Source organism: Oncorhynchus gorbuscha, linkage group LG16 (genome assembly GCF_021184085.1).
Source record: "Oncorhynchus gorbuscha isolate QuinsamMale2020 ecotype Even-year linkage group LG16, OgorEven_v1.0, whole genome shotgun sequence".
NCBI classification, from domain to species: Eukaryota; Metazoa; Chordata; class Actinopteri; order Salmoniformes; family Salmonidae; genus Oncorhynchus; species Oncorhynchus gorbuscha.
Genome location: NC_060188.1, coordinates 1,394,898 through 1,419,727, shown reverse-complemented (window position 1 = coordinate 1,419,727; position 24,830 = coordinate 1,394,898). Strand labels below are relative to the sequence as shown.

The 24,830-nt window shown below is 45.7% G+C and overlaps 1 protein-coding gene across 1 annotated transcript in view; it reads right to left on the bottom strand.

Moving 5' to 3' along the window:
• LOC123998881 (BAH and coiled-coil domain-containing protein 1) overlaps positions 1–24,830 on the bottom strand; it is a 123,023-nt gene that overhangs the window by 87,424 nt on the left and 10,769 nt on the right. Inside the window, exon 2 of the mRNA XM_046304102.1 lies at positions 11,641–11,823. Coding sequence (XP_046160058.1) covers positions 11,641–11,823 — 183 coding nt within the window. The remainder of the gene's footprint in view (positions 1–11,640; positions 11,824–24,830) is intronic.

The window sequence follows — 24,830 nt, the reverse complement described above, 5'->3', positions numbered from 1 at the left end:
CCTCAATGGACATAATCCGTTTAGCCACGTGGAACTAATTTATCGAAGCACTTACTCTCACTCTCTCATTCTCTCTCATACACACTCTCTCTCTCACACGTACTCTCTCTCTGTCTCTCTCTAAATATATATATATATATATATATATAAATATATATATATATATATATATATATATATATATATATACAGTTGAAGTCGGAAGTTTACATACACCTTAGCCAAATACATTTAAACTCAGTTTTTCCACATTTCCTGACATTTAATCCAAGTTAAAAACTCCCTGTCTTGGGTCAGTTAGGATCATCACTTTATTTTAAAAATGTGAAATGTCAGAATAATAGTAGAGAGAATGATTTATTTCAGCTTTTATTTCTTTCATCACATTCCCAGTGGGTCAGAAGTTTACATACACTCAATTAGTATTTGGTAGCATTGCCTTTAAATTGTTTAATTTGGGTCAAACTTTTCGGGTAGCCTTCCACAAGCTTCCCACAATAAGTTGAGTGAATTTTGGCCCATTCCTCCTGACAGAGCTGGTGTAAATGGGTCAGGTTTGTAGGCCTCCTTGCACGCACACGCTTTTTCAGATTGAGGTCAGGGCTTTGTGATGGCCACTCCAATACCTTGACTTTGTTGTCCTTTGGCCATTTTGCCACAACTTTGGAAGTATACTTGGGGTCATTGTCCATTTGGAAGCCCCATTTGCGACCAAGCTTTAACTTCCTGACTGATGTCTTGAGATGTTGCTTCAATATATCCACATCATTTTCCTACCTCATGATGCCATTTATTTTGTGAAGTGCACCAGTCCCTCCTGCAGCAAAGCACCCCCACAACATGACGCTGCCACCCCCATGCTTCACGTTTGGGATGGTGTTCTTCGGCTTGCCAGCTTCACCCTTTTACGTCCAAACATAACGATGGTCATTATGGCCAAACAGTTCTGTTTTTGTTTCATCAGACCAGAGGACATTTCTCCAAAAAGTACGCTCTTTATCCCCATGTGCAGTTGCAAAACGCAGTCTGGCTTTTTTATTGCGGTTTTGGAGCTGTGGCTTCTTCCTTGCTGAGTGGCCTTTCAGGTTATGTCGATATAGGACTCGTTTTACTGTGGATATAGATACTTTTGTACCTGTTTTCTCCAGCATCTTCACAAGGTCCTTTGTTGTTGTTCTGGGATTGATTTGAACTTTTCGCACCAAATTACATTCATCTCTAGGAGACTGCGTGGTCCCATGGTGTTAATACTTGTGTACTATTGTTTGTACAGATGAACGTGGTACCTTCAGGCATTTGGAAATTGCTCCCAATGATGAACCAGACTTGTGGAGGTCTACAATTATTTTTTCTGAGGTCTTGGCAGATTTTTTATGGAATATCTACATAGACGTACAGAGGCCCATTATCAGCAACCATCACTCCTGTGTTCCAATGGCACGTTATGTTAGCTAATTCAAGTGTATCATTTTAAAAGTCTAATGGATCATTAGAAAACCCTTTTGCAATTATGTTAGTTCAGCTAAAAACTGTTGTGCTAATTAAATAAGCAATAAAACTGGCCTTCTTTAGACTAGTTGAGTGTCTGGAGCATCAGCATTTGTGGGTTCGAATACAGGATCAAAATGGCCAGAAACAAAGACCTTTCTTCTGAAACTTGTCGGCCCATTCCTGTTCTGAGAAATTAAGGCTATTCAATGCGAGAAATTGCCAAGAAACTGAAGATCTCATACAACACTGTGTACCACTTACTTCACATAACAACGCAAACTGGATCTAACCAGAATAGAAAGAGGAGTCGGAGGCCCCGGTGCACAACTGAGCAGGAGGACAAGTAAATTGCAGTTTCTAGCTTGAGAAAAAAAAATCCCGCTACAATAGTCATTTACAACATTATCAATGTCTACACTGTATTTCTGATCAATTTTATGTTATTTTAATGGACAAAAAATGTGCTTTTCTTTAAAAAACAAGGAAATTTCTAAGCGAACCCAAACTTTTGAACGGTAGTGTATATACATTCAGAAAGTATTCTGACCATATTACATTTACATAACTATTCAGACACTTTACTCTGTACTTTGTTGAAGCACCTTTGGCAGCGATTACAGCCTACAGTCTTCTTGGGTATGTCGCTACAATCTTGGCACACCTGTATTTGGGGAGTTTCTCCCATTTCTCCCATGTAGATCCTCTCAAGCTCTGTCAGGTTGGATGAGGAGCATCGCTGCACAGCTATTTTCAGGTTTCTCCAGAGATGTTATTTCGGGTTTAAGTCGGGGCTCTGACTGGGCCACTCAAGGACATTCAGAGACTTGTCTTGGCTGTGTGTTTAGGGTCATTGTCCTGTTGGAAAGTGAACCTTTTCCCCAGTCTGAGGTACTGAGCGCTCTGGAGCAGGTTTTCATCTAGGATCTCTGTACTTTTCTCCATTCATCTTTGCCTCAATCCTGACTAGTCACCCAGTCCCTGCCGTTGAAAAACATCCCCACAGCATGATGCTGCCACTACCATGCTTCACCGTAGAGATGATGCAAGGTTTTCTCCAGCCATGATGCTTGGCATTCAGGCCAAAGAGTTCAATCTTGGTTTCATCAGAACAGAGAATCTTGTTTATCATGGTCTGAGAGTCCTTAAGTGCCTTTTGGCAAACTCCAAGTGGGCTGTCATGTGCCTTTTACTGAGGAGTGGCTTCCGTTTGGCCACTCTACCACAAAGGCAAGATTGGTGAAGTGTTGTAGAGATGGATGTCCTTCTGGAAGGTTCTCCCATCTCCACAGAGGAACTCTGGAACTCTGTCAGAGTAACCATTGTGTTCTTGGTTACCTACTGTACCTGACCAAGGCCCTTCTCCCCTGATTGCTCAGTGTGACCGGACGGCGGTTCCAAACTTCTTCCATTTAAGAATAATGGAGGCCACTGTGTTCCTGGGGACCTTCAATGCTGCAGGTATTTTTTGATGCCCTTCCCCAGATCTGTGCCTCGACAGAATCCTGTCTCGGAGCTCTACGGACAATTCCTTCCAACTCATGGCTTGGTTTCTGCTTTGACATGCACTGTTAACAGTGGGACCTAATATAGACCGGTGTATGCATTTCCAAATCATGTCCAATCAATAGAATTTACCACAGGTGGACTCCAATCAAGTTGTAGAAACATGTCAAGGATGATCAATGAAAACAGGATGAACCTGGGTCGTCAAGCAAAGGTCTGAATACTTATGTTAATGAAGGTATTTCTGCTTTTATTTTTAATACATTTGTAAAAAAAAAAACGAAATACCTATTTTTGTTTTGTCATTATGGGGTATCGTGTATAGATTGATGATGACAAACATTCATTTAATCAATTTCAGAAAAGGCTGTAACGTAATTAAATGTGGAAAAAGTCAAGGGGTCTTGAATAACAGCCGCAGCCATTATTCATCCTCCATCAAAAGAGATATCCCTCCAGTGGTGTGGGGGCTGTGCTTTGGCAAAGTGGGTGGGGTTATATCCTCCTGTTTGGCCCTGTCCGGGGGTGTCATCGGATGGGGCCACAGTGTCTCCTGGCCCCTCCTGTCTCAGCCTCCAGTATTTATGCTGCAGAAGTTTATGTGTCGGGGGGCTAGGGTTAGTTTATTATATCTGGAGTACTTCTCCTGTCCTATCCTGTGTCCTGTGTGAATTTAAGTATGCTCTCTATAATTCTCTCTTTCTTTCTCTCTCTCGGAGGACCTGAGCCCTAGGACCATGCCTCAGGACTACCTGACATGATGACTCCTTGCTGTCCCCAGTCCACCTGGCCGTGCTGCTGCTCCAGTTTCAACTGTTCTGCCTGTGATTATTATTATTTGACCATACTGGTCATTTATGAACATTTGAACATCTTGGTCATGTTCTGTTATAATCTCCACCCGGCACAGCCAGAAGAGGACTGGCCACCCCACATAGCCTGGTTCCTCTCTAGGTTTCTTCCTAGATTTTGGCCTTTCTAGGGAGTTTTTCCTAGCCACCGTGCTTCTACACCTGCATTGCTTGCTGTTTGGGGTTTTAGGCTGGGTTTCTGTACAGCACTTTGAGATATCAGCTGATGTACGAAGGGCTATATAAATAACTTTGATTTGATTTTGATCAAACTTTACAGTTGGCAAAATGCATTGGGGCAGGTAGCGTTCTCCTGGCATCCACCAAACCCAGATTCATCCGTCGGACTGCCAGATGGTGAAGCGTGATTCATAACTCCAGAGAACACGTTTCCACTGCTCCAGAGTCCAATGGCGGCGAGCTTTACACCACTCCATCCGACGCTTGGCATTGTGCATGATGATCTTAGGCTTGTGTGCGACTGCTCTGCCATGGAAACCCATTTTGTGAAGCTCCCAACAACAGTTGTTGTGCTCATGTTGCTTCCAGAGGCAGCTTTGAACCGAGGACAGACGATGTTGACGAGCAACGTGCTTCACTACTCGGGGGTCTTGTTCTGTGAGCTTATGTGGCCACTTCTCGATTGAGCCGTTGTTGATCTTAGATGCTTCCACGTCACAATAACAGCACATACAGTTCACCGGGGCAGCTCTAGCAGGGCAAACATTTGATGAACTGACTTGTTGGAAAGGTGGCATCCTATGACGGTGCCATGTTGAGAGTTACTGAGCTCTTCTTCCATTCTGTTGCCAAAGTTTGTCTATGGAGATTGCATGGCTGTGTGCTCAAGTTTATACACCTGTCGGCAACAGGTGTGGCTGAAATAGCCAAATCCACTTTTTTGAAGGGGTGTAGACATACTTTTGTATATTTATATATCTTTACACCCAGATCCCAACAGCTCCTCCCCTATTCCACCTCTCCCTCTCACTGTGTGCCAACGAACTGCCCTCCTCTCCAGACCATCTTCATATGGTTCCCAGGAAATGAACAACAGACCAGCTCCATATGAAAATGTGTCAGAATCACAGCAACATGAGAGACAAAGAGACCGTGCTCCAGAGAAATGTAGCTGGAGAGACAAGAGAATCTTAGAACAAATACCAGCTCACACATACACACATGAACTCATGCACGAACACACACACACACACACACACACACACACACACACACACACACACACACACACACACACACACACACACACACACACACACACACACACACACACACACACACACACACACACACACACACACACACACACACACACACACACACACACACACACACACACACACACACACACACACACACACACACACACAGTATGCTCTGTGCTGCTGCCGGTGGGATACAGCCGACAGGCCGACACCCGTAGAGAGAAGGCGAGAAGTCTGGGTAATTGTTCCCGCTCATCATTTTGATGAGTTGCTTTTAATGCAAAACAGTAAAAAGACAACATGCAATTATGTTGAAGACAGAGCAGCTGAATGTGGTTGATGAACAGTCTGGATTCAATCAGGATCTTAATGCATTATGTACAATTAAACTGCAGTCTGGGTAATGGCCTCCACTGCAAACTGAGTAATAATCCTAGTCATTACCATCTCCATTACTTTTATTAGGCTTGGCATTATCATCGTCCGACTTATTAATATTATTCTGTTTTCCAGCTCAGAAATCTCCCCGTGGCTTCGATACCCATTGCTAAAAGTTGAAAACGAAACATGTTAACTTGTGTTTTGTGGGTGGAAGCAACTAGAATATTCACTATGACCTGTAAGTGCTCATCTCTCTGGTTCCATCGTTCTCTCATTCTCCCTGTCATGTGTACCTCCATGTTGTTTCAGAGAGATGGCTGTAACTCCATCCACTAACACCATGTTGTTTCAGAGAGATGGCTGTAACTCCATCCACTAACACCATGTTGTTTCAGAGAGATGGCTGTAACTCCATGCACTAACACCATGTTGTTTCAGAGAGATGGCTGTAACTCCATCCACTAACACCATGTTGTTTCAGAGAGATGGCTGTAACTCCATCCACTGACACCATGTTGTTTCAGAGAGATGGCTGTAACTCCATCCACTGACACCATGTTGTTTCAGAGAGATGGCTGTAACTCCATCCACTGACACCATGTTGTTTCAGAGAGATGGCTGTAACTCCATCCACTAACACCATGTTGTTTCAGAGAGATGGCTGTAACTCCATCCACTGACACCATGTTGTTTCAGAGAGATGGCTGTTCCACTGACACCATGTTGTTTCAGAGAGATGGCTGTAACTCCATCCACTGACACCATGTTGTTTCAGAGAGATGGCTGTAACTCCATCCACTGACACCATGTTGCCTGCCTCCCATGTGAATACCTTAAACATGGATTCGTCTAAGCATGAGCTAGAGTGCGGACTCCCCACCCCTGGTTAGGTAAAAAGCTGAGGGATGGGGCTGGAGACATTTAACCACTCTCATATTCATAGACAGAACTACGGATGCAAGGATTGACCTTCAGTTATATCAAACGTATAGTTTAACATGTTTTGAGGCTATACTGTGTTTGTTGACATTTTACTTGTTTTCAAATATTAGAGTAAAACAAGCTTATAGTTTGGGTTTCTGATGGGGTACAACAGTTAAACTGAGCTCATGAGGCATTTACAAGATATTTTCTTAAAGAATCAATGGGTATATATCATTCATTTATAAGATATATTCTTAAAGAATCAATGGGTATAAATCATTCATTTATAAGTCACAAAATGGATGTAGCACCTGCTGATTGCCCCTTTAAATCCCATAAATCCATGGTGGGAAGTGAATAAGTGCATCTCTCTGTGGCCGCAACATCTAAGGGCCGCCCATCCCCAAAACAGAGTCCATTAACAACAAACAGACCCACAGCTGCATCAAACAACATGAGCCCCAGCTACACATCATACGACCAGAGTAGTGATTATCAGTGACCACAAACACAATGTAGATCCTGCAGCACATTCCCCGCTGGCTTGCCCTGGCCAAGACACAACAGCTGGCCTAGTCTTAAAGGGGTCGTTCACCTTAATGACAACATTAGTTAGAATGTTCCTTCTTAAAGGGGTAGTTCACCTTAATGACAACATTAGTTAGAATGTTCCTTCTTAAAGGGGTAGTTCACCTTAATGACAACATTAGTTAGAATGTTCCTTCTTAAAGGGGTAGTTCACCTTAATGACAACATTAGTTAGAATGTTCCTTCTTAAAGGGGTAGTTCACCTTAATGACAACATTAGTTAGAATGTTCCTTCTTAAAGGGGTAGTTCACCTTAATGACAACATTAGTTAGAATGTTCCTTAAAGGGGTAGTTCACCTTAATGACAACATTAGTTAATGTTCCTTCTTAAAGGGGTAGTTCACCTTAATGACAACATTAGTTAGTTCCTTCTTAAATGTTCCTAATCATTAGTTAAATGGGGTAGTTCACCTTAATGACAACATTAGTTAGAATGTTCCTTCTTAAAGGGGTAGTTCACCTTAATGACAACATTAGTTAGAATGTTCCTTCTTAAAGTAGTTCACCTTAATGACAACATTAGTTAGAATGTTCCTTCTTAAAGGGGTAGTTCACCTTAATGACAACATTAGTTAGAATGTTCCTTCTTAAAGGGGTAGTTCACCTTAATGACAACATTAGTTAGAATGTTCCTTCTTAAAGGGGTAGTTCTTAATGACAACATTAGTTAGAATGTTCCTTCTTAAAGGGGTAGTTCACCTTAATGACAACATTAGTTAGAATGTTCCTTCTTAAAGGGGTAGTTCACCTTAATGACAACATTAGTTAGAATGTTCCTTCTTAAAGGGTAGTTCACCTTAATGACAACATTAGTTAGAATGTTCCTTCTTAAAGGGGTAGTTCACCTTAATGACAACATTAGTTAGAATGTTCCTTCTTCTTAGAATGTTCCTTCTTAAAGGGGTAGTTCACCTTAATGACAACATTAGTTAGAATGTTCCTTTCATTAGTTAAATGGGGTAGTTCACCTTAATGACAACATTAGTTAGAATGTTCCTTCTTAAAGGGGTAGTTCACCTTAATGACAACATTAGTTAGAATGTTCCTTCTTAAAGGGGTAGTTCACCTTAATGACAACATTAGTTAGAATGTTCCTTCTTAAATGTTCCTTCTTAAATGGGTAGTTCACCTTAATGACAACATTAGTTAGAATGTTCCTTCTTAAAAAGGGGTAGAATGTTCCTTCTTAAAGTTCACCTTAATGACAACATTAGTTAGAGTTCCTTAATGACAACATTAGTTAGAATGTTCCTTCTTAAAGTTCATCTTAATGACAACATTAGTTAGAATGTAAAGTTCACCTTAATGACAACATTAGTTAGAATGTTCCTTCTTAAAGGGGTAGTTCACCTTAATGACAACATTAGTTAGAATGTTCCTTCTTAAAGGGGTAGTTCACCTTAATGACAACATTAGTTAGAATGTTCCTTCTTAAAGGGGTAGTTCACCTTAATGACAACATTAGTTAGAATGTTCCTTCTTAAAGGGGTAGTTCACCTTAATGACAACATTAGTTAGAACTTAATGACAACATTAGTTAGAAACTTAATGACAACATTAGTTAGAATGTTCCTTCTTAAAGGGGTAGTTCTTAATGACAACATTAGTTAGAAAAGGGGTAGTTCACCTTAATGACAACATTAGTTAGAATGTTCCTTCTTAAAGGGGTAGTTCACCTTAATGACAACATTAGTTAGAATGTTCCTTCTTAAAGGGGTAGTTCACCTTAATGACAACATTAGTTAGAATGTTCCTTCTTAAAGGGGTAGTTCATCTTAATGACAACATTAGTTAGAATGTTCCTTCTTAAATAGTTCCTTCATTAGTTAAATGTTCCTTCTTAAAGGGGTAGTTCACCTTAATGACAACATTAGTTAGATGTTCCTTCTTAAAGGGGTAGTTCATTAGTTAGAATGTTCCTTCTTAAAGGGGTAGTTTTAAATAGACTTAATGACATTAGTTAGAATGTTCCTTCTTAAAGGGGTAGTAATGACAACATTAGTTAGAATGTTCCTTCTTAAAGGGGTAGTTCATCTTAATGACAACATTAGTTAGAATGTTCCTTCTTAAAGGGGTAGTTCATCTTAATGACAACATTAGTTAGAATGTTCCTTCTTAAAGGGGTAGTTCACCTTAATGACAACATTAGTTAGAATGTTCCTTCTTAAAGGGGTAGTTCATCTTAATGACAACATTAGTTAGAATGTTCCTTCTTAAAGGGGTAGTTCACCTTAATGACAACATTAGTTAGAATGTTCCTTCTTAAAGGGGTAGTTCATCTTAATGACAACATTAGTTAGAATGTTCCTTCTTTAAAGGGGTAGTTCATCTTAATGACAACATTAGTTAGAATGTTCCTTCTTAAAGGGGTAGTTCACCTTAATGACAACATTAGTTAGAATGTTCCTTCTTAAAGGGGTAGTTTTAATAGACTTAAAGGGGTAGTTCAATGACAACATTAGTTAGAATGTTCCTTCTTAAAGGGGTAGTTCATCTTAATGACAACATTAGTTAGAATGTTCCTTCTTAAAGGGGTAGTTCACCTTAATGACAACATTAGTTAGAATGTTCCTTCTTAAAGGGATAGTTCACCTTAATGACAACATTACCCACTTGGCACACTGGTTGAATCAACGTTGTTTCCATGCCCTTTTAATGTTATTACGTTGAACCAACGTGGAATAGATATTGAATTGATGTCTGTGCCCAGTGGGTACTCAGATAGTTCACCTTAAGGTGAACAAATGGGTTGTTCACCTTAATAAAAACATTAGTTAGATGTTATCTTATTCTGGAAGTAGTCTGTACACCAGGAACCATCTAACTAATGTTGTATTTTGCTTGAAGTATCCCTTTAAACAAGGAGGCTATGCTTGGTGCTTGGCATACCCTGAGTCTGCTGTGTTTAGGCGGGTCGGGTGAGGCAGTCAGAGCCTGGGTAGGGTGGGAACCACCACAAGTACCAGAGACACAACAGCTGAACAGCCCAACCCTGCAGTCTGTGCAACCTCTTTACTGGCGTGCGTGTGTGTTGTTCAGTGGGCTGAGTGACATTCTTGCTGACGTGAATTTGAATACCGCAACATTTTTTGGCTGAACTATTGACCCGTCACTCCATCCTAAAAAACACTGCATGGTGCTTCACCCCAAACATGCTCCAGGGGAGGGGCAGAGGCCTATTTCAGAGCCCAGAGAAAAGGGTGGGAGCCGGGCTCATTTCTTAAGGATTACAAGCCGTCTGTCCTCCACTGGAAACTCAACCCAGGCTGAGAATACATGCTGTCAGAGTAAGATTACACGCTGTTAAGCTGCGGCTCCGTACCATGGAACGGCGTTTGGGTCTTTACGTGTCAAAAAAGATACCCGTCAAATAACACTATTTGACGTGTCAAATAAGGTTGTTGACCAATCAGGACCTGAATATGACTGCACGTTACATACTAATTTAACAAGTTCATTCATTGTTTACGTAGTTATTACACATTGACTAGACTATCACTCGTATTCCATATGTCACAACGATTCATCGATACGTATGCTATGATGCTGGTAAAGTCGTCTCGCCCACCTGCCCTTCCTCGAGCTCTGGACAGTGCTTGTCGTAAAAAGTTAGCTAGTGTCACAAATATTACCGAAGGTGACTCCCCTTCTTGTTCGGGTGGCGCCCGGCGGTCGTCGTCGCCGGTCTACTAGCTATCACCGATCCGTTGTTCTGTGTTCGTTTGGTTTTGTCTGATTGATTTCATCTGTTTCTTGTTTGGTTGTTAGGGTGGGGTTATATAAGGTTGTTCAGCCCGCTTCTGTTTCGTGCGGGCTTGTTCGTCTGTTTTGTGTTAGAGTGATTTTGTTTGCATTTTCATTTTTATAATAGAAAAGATGTGTATCTTTTTTGACACGTAAAGACCCGAACGTCGTTCCATACCGCACGGCTGAGAACCAGGACCTGAGTTGTGTTCATTAGGGCACACAATGGAAAACGTTTGAAAGCGGTTTGTAGGAGAACATGAAAATGGGCGTTTCTTATTTAATTAGTTCAGGTTAGGTAATACCTCCCTGTTTCACTCCGTTTCTGAATGTTTCATTCCGTTTGGTGCCTAATGAACACGACCCAGGAGCCGTTGATAAGGCCCAAAAAGAGAGCTGCCTGAAATGAGCCCTTTGGATCACCTTTTAAAGGACACACCTACAATATTTCCACCCCTCCCACCTGAGCACGAAGAGCTGATAAAAGACAGGTCAATTAGCAACCTTTGCACAACAGTTTGAAAATAGCAGAGCTCTGGCTTTAACAGGTGGAAACTGCCAGCGAACGTGCGTTTGACACCAGCACCGCCTGAACGTCAGCCCAAGATAGAGCCCTGAGGATTCATAGACTGGGAGAGAAGGACAAGTAGGGGATTCTCTTACAAGTCCATTAATAATGATGGCAGCATTGAGTGCAGAGTGCTGAGTCATCTTTACATTTAGCTGAAAATAGTCATCGATCGAAAAATGAAACCACCTGGAACGCCTGGATGTGTGTATCATGAAGATATGTTATGTGGCTGTCGATCCTTATTAAAGGCCTCCGTCACGTTGAGAAGACTGCGAGCTAAATATACCTGATGACATCATGCTAAATCGGTGGTCAGGCGTCACTCATTCCATTGTTTTTCCTGTGGGGTTTCTCTCTTACCTTCGTGTGAGTGAGGGAACCAGATCTGAGAGGCGCTGGAGTGGGGCCCACCACGGAAGGATCCGGGTGAAGAGGGTGAGGAGGGGGGCCGGGAGGGGTGAGAGGGGTGGGAGGACGAGCCCAGACTGCTGGCCAGGAACGTACCCATGAAGGAGGCAGAGGAGTTCCCCATCAGACCACTACCTATAGCCACACAGAGAATGGACACCATGAGAGAAAGGAGAGGGAGACAAGAGGTTATGGCTAAAAGTACCTTGATTTCCGGACACATTTTCTCACGTTAATTCTGATATTCCAATGAATAGGCGATTGAACAGCCCTTAAATGTGAGGCAATGTGAGACTTCGGTTAGAGTTATGGCAAACAATTAAACATGGGGGGAACCTGCTGGAAAAGACCTTCTGGGCAATGATTTTCACTTCATAAAACATGGGGGCATTGATTCAGCGGAGTGAGCATTGATTCGGCGGAGTGAGCATTGATTCAACAGAGTGAGCATTGATTCAACAGAGTGAGCGTTGATTCAACAGAGTGAGCATTGATTCAACGGAGTGAGCATTGATTCGGCGGAGTGAGCATTGATTCAACAGAGTGAGCATTGATTCAACAGAGTGAGCGTTGATTCAACAGAGTGAGCATTGATTCAACGGAGTGAGCATTGATTCGGCGGAGTGAGCATTGATTCAACAGAGTGAGCATTGATTCAACAGAGTGAGCATTGATTCAACAGAGTGAGCATTGATTCAACAGAGTGAGCATTGATTCAACAGAGTGAGCGTTGATTCAACAGAGTGAGCATTGATTCAACGGAGTGAGCATTGATTCGGCGGAGTGAGCATTGATTCAGCGGAGTGAGCATTGATTCAACAGAGTGAGCATTGATTCAGCGGAGTGAGCATTGATTCAACAGAGTGAGCATTGATTCAACAGAGTGAGCATTGATTCAACAGAGTGAGCATTGATTCAACAGAGTGAGCATTGATTCAACAGAGTGAGCATTGATTCGGCGGAGTGAGCATTGATTCAACAGAGTGAGCATTGATTCAACAGAGTGAGCATTGATTCAACGGAGTGAGCATTGATTCAGCGGAGTGAGCATTGATTCAGCGGAGTGAGCATTGATTCAGCGGAGTGAGCATTGATTCAACAGAGTGAGCATTGATTCAACAGAGTGAGCATTGATTCAACAGAGTGAGCATTGATTCAACAGAGTGAGGGTATCTCTATGGATGTTTCACGACGTCACAAGCTGTGTGCTGTACCTGAATGTCACTGCAGTGTGGACAGTATCTTTAATTACTGATGGCAGAGCACATATAACCTGACAAGATCCTTTCAGGGATCCACATGTTGCAAACAAACCTCATAAAGGTCTGTGTTAGAGCAGTTCAGTGATCATTACTACTACCTTTATTACTACTACCATCATTACTACTACCTTTATTACTACTACCATCATTACTACTACCATCATTACTACTATCTTCATTACTACTACCTTCATCACTACTACCTTTATTACTACTACCTTTATTACTACTACCTTTATTACTACTACCTTTATTACTACTACCATCATTACTACTACCTTTATTACTACTACCTTCATTACTACTACCTTCATTACTACTACCTTCATTACTACTACCATCATTACTACTACCTTTATTACTACTACCTTCTTACTATCTTCATTACTACTACCTTACTATCTTCATTACTACTACCTTCATTACTACTACCTTCATTACTACTACCTTCATTACTACTACCTTCATCACTACTACCTTCATTACTACTATCTTCATTACTACTACCTTCATCACTACTACCTTCATTACTACTACCTTCATTACTACTACCTTTATTACTACTACCTTCATTACTACTACCATCATTACTACTACCATCATTACTACTACCTTCATTACTACTATCTTCATTACTACTACCTTCATCACTACTACCTTCATTACTACTACCTTTATTACTACTACCATCATTACTACTACCATCATTACTACTACCTTCATTACTACTATCTTCATTACTACTACCTTCATCACTACTACCTTCATTACTACTACCTTTATTACTACTACCATCATTACTACTACCATCATTACTACTACCTTCATTACTACTATCTTCATTACTACTACCTTCATCACTACTACCTTCATTACTACTACCTTGTATGCACACATGACTGTAAGTCGCTTTGGATAAAAGCGTCTGCTAAATGGCATATATTATTATTATTATTATTACTACTACCATCATTACTACTACCATCATTACTACTACCTTCATTACTACTACCTTTATTACTACTACCTTCATTACTACTACCATCATTACTACTACCTTCATTACTACTATCTTCATTACTACTACCTTCATCACTACTACCTTCATTACTACTATCTTCATTACTACTACCTTCATCACTACTACCTTTATTACTACTACCTTCATCACTACTACCTTCATTACTACTATCTTCATTACTACTACCATCATTACTACTACCTTCATTACTACTACCTTCATCACTACTACCTTCATTACTACCATCATTACTACTACCTTTATTACTACTACCATCATTACTACTACCTTTATTACTACTACCATCATTACTACTACCTTCATTAATACTACCTTCATTACTCCCATCTTTAAGGCCCAACATCACAAGGGATGTGCATTCGACCATCAACGCTACTAAAAAGCACAAATAAATTGATAGTGGATAGAGAATACTGTAATACACTATTATCCATGTTCCTACTAGCTGACGTCATGGTGCCTGACATTGGCAATCTGTCCATCCCACAGCATGGGGACCAGGGATCAGTAGACCTGTAGGCTTCACCACTCTGTGGTAGACTCGCTATGTCTGACAGATCAGCTCCCTGAGGAGTGTGTGTGCATGTGTTTGTGTTTGTGTGTGTGCATGTGTTTGTGTTTGTGTGTGCGTGTTTGTGTATGTGTGTGTGCGTGCTCCCCTCCCCCTCAGAGCAGTCCAACCGACATTGGATTCCTCCTCCCCTCTCTCCATCCCTCTCTCCCCATGGGGAGACAGGTCTCATCTCACAGCTGAGTACACACTTTCTCAGGCTCTCTCCCTCTATCTTTCTCCCTCTCCCGATCTCTATCTCTCACTCTTTTCCCCAGTGTCCCTTTCTCAATTTCTCTCCCTCCCTCCATTGTCTCATGACCTCAATCTCTCTTATTGCTCTGCTCCATGTCCCTCTCTCTCTATAGCAATCTCCTTCTGCTTTCGCTCCCCCTCTCTATTTCTCTATCACTCCCTCTCTTCCAGGCTCCTTTTTCATTGTCTCACCCACTCAGCTTTACTCTTCCTCTCTCCAGCCCCACACTGCTTTCTCAAAATGACCATCTCTTCTCCTCTACTATACACCTCATAGTCTACTACACCATGTCCCCAGCCTCTCCTCTCTCTCCTCCTCTACCTGTCTCCTCCTCTCCCTGTCTCCTCCTCTCCACTTTCACCTTCTGCCTGTCTCCTTCTCCACCTGTCTCCTTCTCTACCTGTCTCCTCCTCTCCACTCTCTCCTTCTCTACCTGTCTTCTCCTCTCCACTCTCTCCTTCTCTCCCTGTCTCCTCCTCTCCACTTTCACCTTCTGCCTGTCTCCTTCTCCACCTGTCTCCTTCTCTACCTGTCTCCTCCTCTCCACTCTCTCCTTCTCTACCTGTCTTCTCCTCTCCACTCTCTCCTTCTCTCCCTGTCTCCTCCTCTCCACTTTCACCTTCTGCCTGTCTCCTTCTCCACCTGTCTCCTTCTCTCCCTGTCTCCTCCTCTCCACTTTCACCTTCTGCCTGTCTCCTTCTCCACCTGTCTCCTTCTCTACCTGTCTCCTCCTCTCCACTCTCTCCTTCTCTACCTGTCTTCTCCTCTCCACTCTCTCCTTCTCTACCTGTCTTCTCCTCTCCACTCTCTCCTCCTCTCCCTGTCTCCTCCTCTCCACTTTCACCTTCTGCCTGTCTCCTTCTCCACCTGTCTCCTTCTCTACCTGTCTCCTCCTCTCCACTCTCTCCTTCTCTACCTGTCTTCTCCTCTCCACTCTCTCCTTCTCTCCCTGTCTCCTCCTCTCCACTTTCACCTTCTGCCTGTCTCCTTCTCCACCTGTCTCCTTCTCTCCCTGTCTCCTCCTCTCCACTTTCACCTTCTGCCTGTCTCCTTCTCCACCTGTCTCCTTCTCTACCTGTCTCCTCCTCTCCACTCTCTCCTTCTCTACCAGTCTTCTCCTCTCCACTCTCTCCTTCTCTCCCTGTCTCCTCCTCTCCACTTTCACCTTCTGCCTGTCTCCTTCTCCACCTGTCTCCTTCTCTCCCTGTCTCCTCCTCTCCACTTTCACCTTCTGCCTGTCTCCTTCTCCACCTGTCTCCTTCTCTCCCTGTCTCCTCCTCTCCACTTTCACCTTCTGCCTGTCTCCTTCTCCACCTGTCTCCTTCTCTCCCTGTCTCCTCCTCTCCACTTTCACCTTCTGCCTGTCTCCTTCTCCACCTGTCTCCTTCTCTACCTGTCTCCTCCTCTCCACTCTCTCCTTCTCTCCCTGTCTCCTCCTCTCCACTTTCACCTTCTGCCTGTCTCCTTCTCCACCTGTCTCCTTCTCTCCCTGTCTCCTCCTCTCCACTTTCACCTTCTGCCTGTCTCCTTCTCCACCTGTCTCCTTCTCTCCCTGTCTCCTCCTCTCCACTTTCACCTTCTGCCTGTCTCCTTCTCCACCTGTCTCCTTCTCTCCCTGTCTCCTCCTCTCCACTTTCACCTTCTGCCTGTCTCCTTCTCCACCTGTCTCCTTCTCTACCTGTCTCCTCCTCTCCACTCTCTCCACTCTCTCTCTCTCCTCCTCTCCCTGTCTCCTCCTCTCTCTCCTCCTCTCTCCTGTCTCCTCCTCTCTCTCATCCTCTCCACTCACTCCTCTCTCCCTGTCTCCTCCTCTCCACTCTCTCTCTCTCCTCCTCTCCCTGTCTCCTCCTCTCTCTCCTCCTCTCTCCTGTCTCCTCCTCTCTCTCATCCTCTCCACTCACTCCTCTCTCCCTGTCTCCTCCTCTCCACTCTCTCTCTCTCCTCCTCTCCCTGTCTCCTCCTCTCTCTCCTCCTCTCTCCTGTCTCCTCCTCTCTCTCATCCTCTCCACTCACTCCTCTCTCCCTGTCTCCTCCTCTCTCTCCTCCTCTCTCCTGTCTCCTCCTCTCTCTCCTCCTCTCCCTGTCTCCTCCTCTCTCTCCTCCTCTCTCCTGTCTCCTCCTCTCTCTCATCCTCTCCACTCACTCCTCTCTCCCTGTCTCCTCCTCTCTCTCCTCCTCTCTCCTGTCTCCTCCTCTCTCTCCTCCTCTCTCCTGTCTCCTCCTCTCTCTCCTCCTCTCCCCTGTCTCCTCTCTCTCTCTCTCCTCCTCTCTCCTGTCTCCTCCTCTCTCTCATCCTCTCCACTCACTCCTCTCTCCCTGTCTCCTCTCTCTCTCTCCTCCTCTCTCCTGTCTCCTCCTCTCTCCTCCTCTCCTCCTGTCTCCTCTCTCCTCCTCTCTCTGTCTCCTCCTCTCCCTGTCTCCTCCTCTCTCTCCTCCTCTCTCCTGTCTCCTCCTCTCTCTCATCCTCTCCACTCACTCCTCTCTCCCTGTCTCCCTCCTCTCTCCTCCTCTCTCCTGTCTCCTCCTCTCTCTCCTCCTCTCCCTGTCTCCTCCTCTCTCTCCTCCTCTCTCCTGTCTCCTCCTCTCTCTCATCCTCTCCACTCACTCCTCTCTCCCTGTCTCCTCCTCTCTCTCCTCCTCTCTCCTGTCTCCTCCTCTCTCTCCTCCTCTCTCCTGTCTCCTCCTCTCTCTCCTCCTCTCCCTGTCTCCTCCTCTCTCTCCTCCTCTCTCCTGTCTCCTCCTCTCTCTCATTCTCCACTCACTCCTCTCTCCCTGTCTCCTCCTCTCCACTCTCTCTCTCTCCTCCCTCTCCCTGTCTCCTCCTCTCTCTCCTCCTCTCTCCTGTCTCCTCCTCTCTCTCATCCTCTCCACTCCTCCTCTCTCCCTGTCTCCTCCTCTCCTCTCTCTCTCTCCTCCTCTCCCTGTCTCCTCCTCTCTCCTGTCTCCTCCTCTCTCTCCTCCTCTCCCTGTCTCCTCCTCTCTCTCCTCCTCTCTCCTGTCTCCTCCTCTCTCTCATCCTCTCCACTCACTCCTCTCTCCCTGTCTCCTCCTCTCTCTCCTCCTCTCTCCTGTCTCCTCCTCTCTCTCCTCCTCTCTCCTGTAAGACACTCTCTCATCCTCTCCCTTTATTCTCCTCTCTCCCTGTCTCCTCCTCTCTCTCCTCCTCTCCCTGTCTCCTCCTCTCTCTCCTCCTCTCTCCTGTCTCCTCCTCTCTCTCCTCCTCTCTCCTGTCTCCTCCTCTCTCTCCTCCTCTCTCCTGTCTCCTCCTCTCCTCTCTCCCTGTCTCCTCCTCTCCACTCTCTCTCTCTCCTCCTCTCCCTGTCTCCTCCTCTCTCTCCTCCTCTCTCCTGTCTCCTCCTCTCTCTCATCCTCTCCACTCACTCCTCTCTCCCTGTCTCCTCCTCTCTCTCCTCCTCTCTCCTGTCTCCTCCTCTCTCTCCTCCTCTCCTCTCTCTCCTCCCCCTATAAGACACATTGCTTTGGGTTGGCTTTATTCTGCTCTGTAATAATGGCACCAGCAGAGCAATATGTCCCTGGCTTGGCAGACTGTGGGTTTAACAAGACAACGATGAGTAACTGATCATTCTCAGCAACCCCTGTGTGACTGGGCTGATTGACTATTATACATTACAGGGCCAAGCCAGAGAAAACACACTGATTAACCAGTGCTTCAGTTGTATTCCCATTATGGTGCTGCCGGCACACTTGAGAAACGGACCTCTGCAATGTTTCTCTCTACCTCCCTCTCTCCCTCTAACTTACTCTCTCTTTCTCTGTCTCTCTCTCTCTCTCCCTCCCTCTCACTAACTCTCTCTCTCTCTCTCTCTCTCTCTCTCTCTCTCTCTCTCTCTCTCTCTCTCTCTCTCTCTCTCTCTCTGTCTCTCTCACTTACTCTCTCTTTCTCTGTCTCTCTCTCTCTCTCCCTCCCTCTCACTAACTTTCTCTCTCTCTCTCTCTCTCTCTCTCTCTCTCTCTCTCTCTCTCTCTCTCTCTCTCTCTCTCTCTCTCTCTCTCTCTCTTCTCTCTCTCTCTCTCTCTTTCTCAATGTCTCTCTCTACCTCTCTCTCTCCCTCTAACTTACTCTCTCTTTCTCTGTCTCTCTCTCTCCCTCCCTCTCACTAACTCTCTCTCTCTCTCTCTCTCTCTCTCTCTCTCTCTCTCTCTCTCTCTCTCTCTTTCTCTGTCTCTCTCTCCCACCCTCTCACTTACTCTCTCTTTCTCTGTCTCTCTCTCTCTCTCCCTCCCTCTCACTTACTCTCTTTCTCTCCATGTCTCTCTCCCTTACTCTCTCTCTCTCCCTGTCTCTCTCACTTACTCTCTCTCTCTCTCTCTCTGTCTCTCAATCTCCCTGTTCATCTCTTTACCCAAAGTCACTGGCTGCCATGCATATGCATGAGGTTTCCTTGGATGAGCACTCAAGAGACAGTACAGTGTGTGTGTGTGTGTGTGTGTGTGTGTGTGTGTGTGTGTGTGTGTGTGTGTGTGTGTGTGTGTGTGTGTGTGTGTGTGTGTGTGTGTGTGTGTGTGTGTGTGTGTGTGTGTGTGTGTGTGTGTGTGTGTGTGTGTGTGTGTGTGTGTGTGTGTGTGTGTGTGTGTTCAACACGGTACCCGGGGAAAAACCACTCTGGTTCAACACGGTACCCGGGGACAAACCACTCGGGTTCAACACGGTACCCGGGGAAAAACCAGCCTGGCGCGTAACACGAAACATGTAACAAAACAGTTCCACACAAAGACATGGGGGAAACAGAGGGAATATATATGTAGTGTGATTAGGGAATGTAAACCAGGTGTGCGGGGAAACAAGACAAAACAAATGGCTAGAAGGCCCGGTGACGTCGACCACCGAACAAGGAGAGGGGCCGACTTCGGCGGAAGTGGCGACATCCATTTAGCTGGGTTTCCTCTTGTTTCACTACAGATAAACCAGAACCAGGCTGAACTGTGTGATGTTGTAGTTTTAAACTACTAAATATCACATAAAACACATGTAATGTACACAACAACTGAAATATTTGATGAAAGTAGAGTCATGTGAATAAATAGTTAATGAGTGATAAGCAGCACTGGGCTAAGCAGCACTGGGCTAAGCAGCACTGGGATAAGCAGCACTGGGATAAGCAGCACTGGGATAAGTAGCACTGGGATAAGCAGCACTGGGCTAAGCAGCACTGGGATAAGCAGCACTGGGCTAAGCAGCACTGGGATAAGCAGCACTGGGATAAGCAGCACTGGGATAAGCAGCACTGGGCTAAGCAGCACTGGGATAAGCAGCACTGGGATAAGCAGCACTGGGATAAGCAGCACTGGGCAGTCAATCCCATCATAGGACTTCTGGTCATTGTTTGATTCTGTGCTGTTACAGCATTCAACCAAAATAATCTAAACACTGATTATCAAAACCTAACCGACCTCAAAAAGCACTAATGTCTCAGCTCTAATCATTAAGCAGACAGGTTTTAGAGCTCAGAGAGAATGACTACAAGGCATCGGTGCTGGGGAGCCCTGCAGGGAACAGACTATGGCAGCAGGCCCCCTGCTCTCTCCACCTCCTACACTCTGCCTCTCCTGTCCCCTGTCGACCACAGCTCCAGACAGGTGGAAATCCCCCACAATCCCTGAGCTTACCTCACACCACTCAATCAGACCACAGCCCCAACCTGGCCACCTCTGGCTCCAACACCACACCAAACCCCAACCCGCTGTGTGTGTGTGTGTGTGTGTGTGTGTGTGTGTGTGTGTGTGTGTGTGTGTGTGTGTGTGTGTGTGTGTGTGTGTGTGTGTGTGTGTGTGTGTGTGTGTGTGTGTGTGTGTGTGTGTGTGTGTGTGTGTGTGTGTGTGTGTGTGTGGTATGTAATTGTGTGGTAGGGATCATGTTACAGAGCAAGGTTGAGAGCCAGGCCTACTGACACACAGTACAGACATAACAGACCAGACCCACTGACACACAGTACAGACATAACAGACCAGACCTACTGACACACAGTGCTGACAAAGTACAAATCTGTCGTTCTGCCCCTGAACAGGCAGTTAACCCACTGTTCCTAGGCCGTCATTGAAAATAAGAATTTGTTCTTAACTGACTTGCCTAGTTAAATAAAGGTAAAATTTAAAAATAAACAGTACAGACATAACAGACCAGGCCTACTGACACACAGTACAGACATAACAGACCAGGCCTACTGACACACAGTACAGATATAACAGATCAGACCTACTGACACACAGTACAGATATAACAGACCAGGCCTACTGACACACAGTACAGATATAACAGACCAGGCCTACTGACACACAGTACAGACCTACTGACACACAGTACAGATATAACAGATCAGACCTACTGACACACAGTACAGACATAACAGACCAGACCTACTGACACACAGTACAGACATAACAGACCAGGCCTACTGACACACAGTACAGATATAACAGACCTACTGACACACAGTACAGATATAACAGACCAGACCTACTGACACACAGTACAGACATAACAGACCAGACCTACTGACACACAGTACAGACATAACAGACCAGACCTGCCTTGTCTCCCTGTACTCTAACACAATGACTGTCCTACAACAAAACTACACGGATGCACAACATGGTCTCAGAGCATTTCGTATCATTCTGTATGTACATCTGAGACACTCCATTTCGGTTGACATGTTACAATTTGTATGGTATGTATTCATTTGTGGATGTCCATCATCCATTTCGTATGTTGTGTTAGAATTACAAATCGTACAATGTGGTATTATTTTGGTATTATTTTGAAAAACATACAATATGCTACGAATTACAATTCGTACGTGGGACGAATTTAAAAAACCTAGGTGGCTATTGCTAACGTTAGCTAGCTCTAGGGGTCAGGGTAAGGGGTTAAAGTTAGGGTTAGAGGAAGGTTTAAGTAACATGGATTCACATTTACTATGTTACGTCTGATGTATGAGACCAGTCTGGGATGTACTACTGTTTCAGCCTAACACTAGAAACCACACTAATACATTTAGATAGAGGAGGGGTAATGGAACAGCCCTGTACAGTACCACCACCCCTCCTCCATCCCCTTCTCCTCTCCCGCCACTTTCCCTCCTCTCACCCACGTCTCTGAGGACAGCCCCTGTCGGCACCACGAGCCAAAGGTGTGGGCTGATTATGAGCCCAGCCAGTCAGCCAGCCAGCCAGCCAGTTCTCCCAACCACTCTCCTGTCAAGGCCTCCACACTCCCAGCCCCCCCCCCCCACACGAACACACACACCCACACTAAGCCCCCAGACCCCACATTAATCAACTAAGCCTCCTGCATTATTAACATGTCCCAGGAGAGAGAGATATACCATGCAGCATCCACACTGAGAGGAGAGGACCACAGACATGTCCTGAGAGAGGAGAGGACCACAGACATGTCCTGAGAGAGGAGAGGACCACAGACATGTCCTGAGAGAGGAGAGGACCACAGACATGTCCTGAGAGAGGAGAGGACCACAGACATGTCCTGAGAGAGGAGAGGACCACAGACATGTCCTGAGAGAGGAGAGGACCACAGACATGTCCTGAGAGGAGAGGACCACAGACATGTCCTGAGAGAGAGAGAGGACCACAGACATGTCCTGAGAGAGGGAGGACCACAGATATGTCCTGAGAGAGGGAGGACCACAGACATGTCCTGAGATGTCCTGAGGAGGGAGGACCACAGACATGTCCTGAGAGAGGAGGACCACAGATATGTCCTGAGAGAGGGAGGACCACAGATATGTCCTGAGAGAGGAGAGGACCACAGACATGTCCTGAGAGGAGACATGGAGAGGACCACAGACATGTCCTGAGAGAGGAGAGGACCACAGACATGTCCTGAGAGGACCACAGACATGAGAGAGAGGAGGACCACAGACATGTCCTGAGAGAGGAGAGGACCACAGACATGTCCTGAGAGAGGAGAGGACCACAGACATGTCCTGAGAGGGAGGACCACAGACATGTCCTGAGAGAGGGAGGACCACAGACATGTCCTGAGAGAGGGAGGACCACAGATATGTCCTGAGAGAGGACCACAGACATGTCCACAGACCATGTCCTGAGAGAGGGAGGACCACAGATATGTCCTGAGAGAGGGAGGACCACAGATATGTCCTGAGAGAGGGAGGACCACAGATATGTCCTGAGAGAGGGAGGACCACAGATATGTCCTGAGAGAGGGAGGACCACAGATATGTCCTGAGAGAGGGAGGACCACAGATATGTCCTGAGAGAGGGAGGACCACAGATATGTCCTGAGAGAGGGAGGACCACAGATATGTCCTGAGAGAGGGAGGACCACAGATATGTCCTGAGAGAGGGAGACCACAGATATGTCCTGAGAGGGAGGACCACAGACATGTCCTGAGAGAGGGAGGACCACAGACATGTCCTGAGAGAGGGAGGACCACAGACATGTCCTGAGAGAGGGAGGACCACAGACATGTCCTGAGAGAGGGAGGACCACAGACATGTCCTGAGAGAGGGAGGACCACAGACATGTCCTGAGAGAGGAGAGGACCACAGACATGTCCTGAGAGAGGGAGGACCACAGACATGTCCTGAGAGAGGGAGGACCACAGACATGTCCTGAGAGAGGGAGGACCACAGACATGTCCTGAGACAGGGAGGACCACAGACATGTCCTGAAAGAGGGAGGACCACAGACATGTCCTGAGAGAGGGAGGACCACAGACATGTCCTGAGAGAGGGAGGGATAGAGGAGGTGGTACCAGGAGAAGACAAGGAGAGGGATAATAACAAGCCAAGCAGCAGGAAGAGGGAAAGAGGAGGTGAGGAGAGCACTAATCCATAGATATTTAGACAGAGGGGGAGAAGCTAAAGCTTGTAGAGGTCCCTTTAGCTGGTCCGGGGTCAGACCATATTATTAGGCTTTCAACACTCAGTAAGCAGACATGACCACCACCACTGATCCTGAGACTGTGTGTCACTCAACAAGAGATAAAATGTCTAGTGGACAATATAAATGGGCTGACTGGTAGTCAAAACCTGAACAGGGGTTAATAGTATTCATAGGAGGGCGCTGCTCATCATCCCTGGCCTGGCGATCTGATTGGCTCCTGCTGACTGTGCACCCTGCCATTCCAGCGTCTAGACATATTGACCCGCCCTCTCACTGTCACGTCTCCTGCTGGTTGGTTGACAGGGCCATGTCTCCTGCTGGTTGGTTGACAGGGCTGTGTCTCTTTTTGGTTGGTTGACAGGGCCATGTCTCCTACTGGTTGGTTGATAGGGCCTTGTCTCCTACTGGTTGGTTGATAGGGCCTTGTCTCCTACTGGTTGGTTGATAGGGCCATGTCTCCTACTGGTTGGTTGACAGGGCCTTTTCTCCTACTGGTTGGTCGACAGGGACATGTCTGGTGCTGGTTGGTTGACAGGGCCATGTCTCCTGCTGGTTGGTTGACAGGGTCATGTCTCCTACTGGTTGGTTGACAGGGCCATGTCTCCTGATGGTTGGTTGACAGGGCCATGTCTCCTGCTGGTTGGTTGACAGGGCCATGTCTCCTGATGGTTGGTTGACAGAGCCATGTCTCCTACTGGTTGGTTGACAGGGCCATGTCTCCTGATGGTTGGTTGACAGGGTCATGTCTCCTGATGGTTGGTTGACAGGGCCATGTCTCCTGATGGTTGGTTGACAGGGTCATGTCTCCTGATGGTTGGTTGACAGGGCCATGTCTCCTACTGGTTGGTTGACAGAGCCATGTCTCCTACTGGTTGGTTGACAGGGCCATGTCTCCTGCTGGTTGGTTGACAGGGCCATGTCTGTTGCTGGTTGGTTGACAGGGCCATGTCTGTTGCTGGTTGGTTGACAGGGTCATGTCTGTTGCTGGTTGGGTGACAGGGCCATGTCTCCTACTGGTTGGTTGACAGGGCCATGTCTCCTACTGGTTGGTTGACAGGGCCATGTCTCCTACTGGTTGGTTGACAGGGCCATGTCTGTTGCTGGTTGGTTGACAGGGCCTTGTCTCCTACTGGTTGGTTGACAGG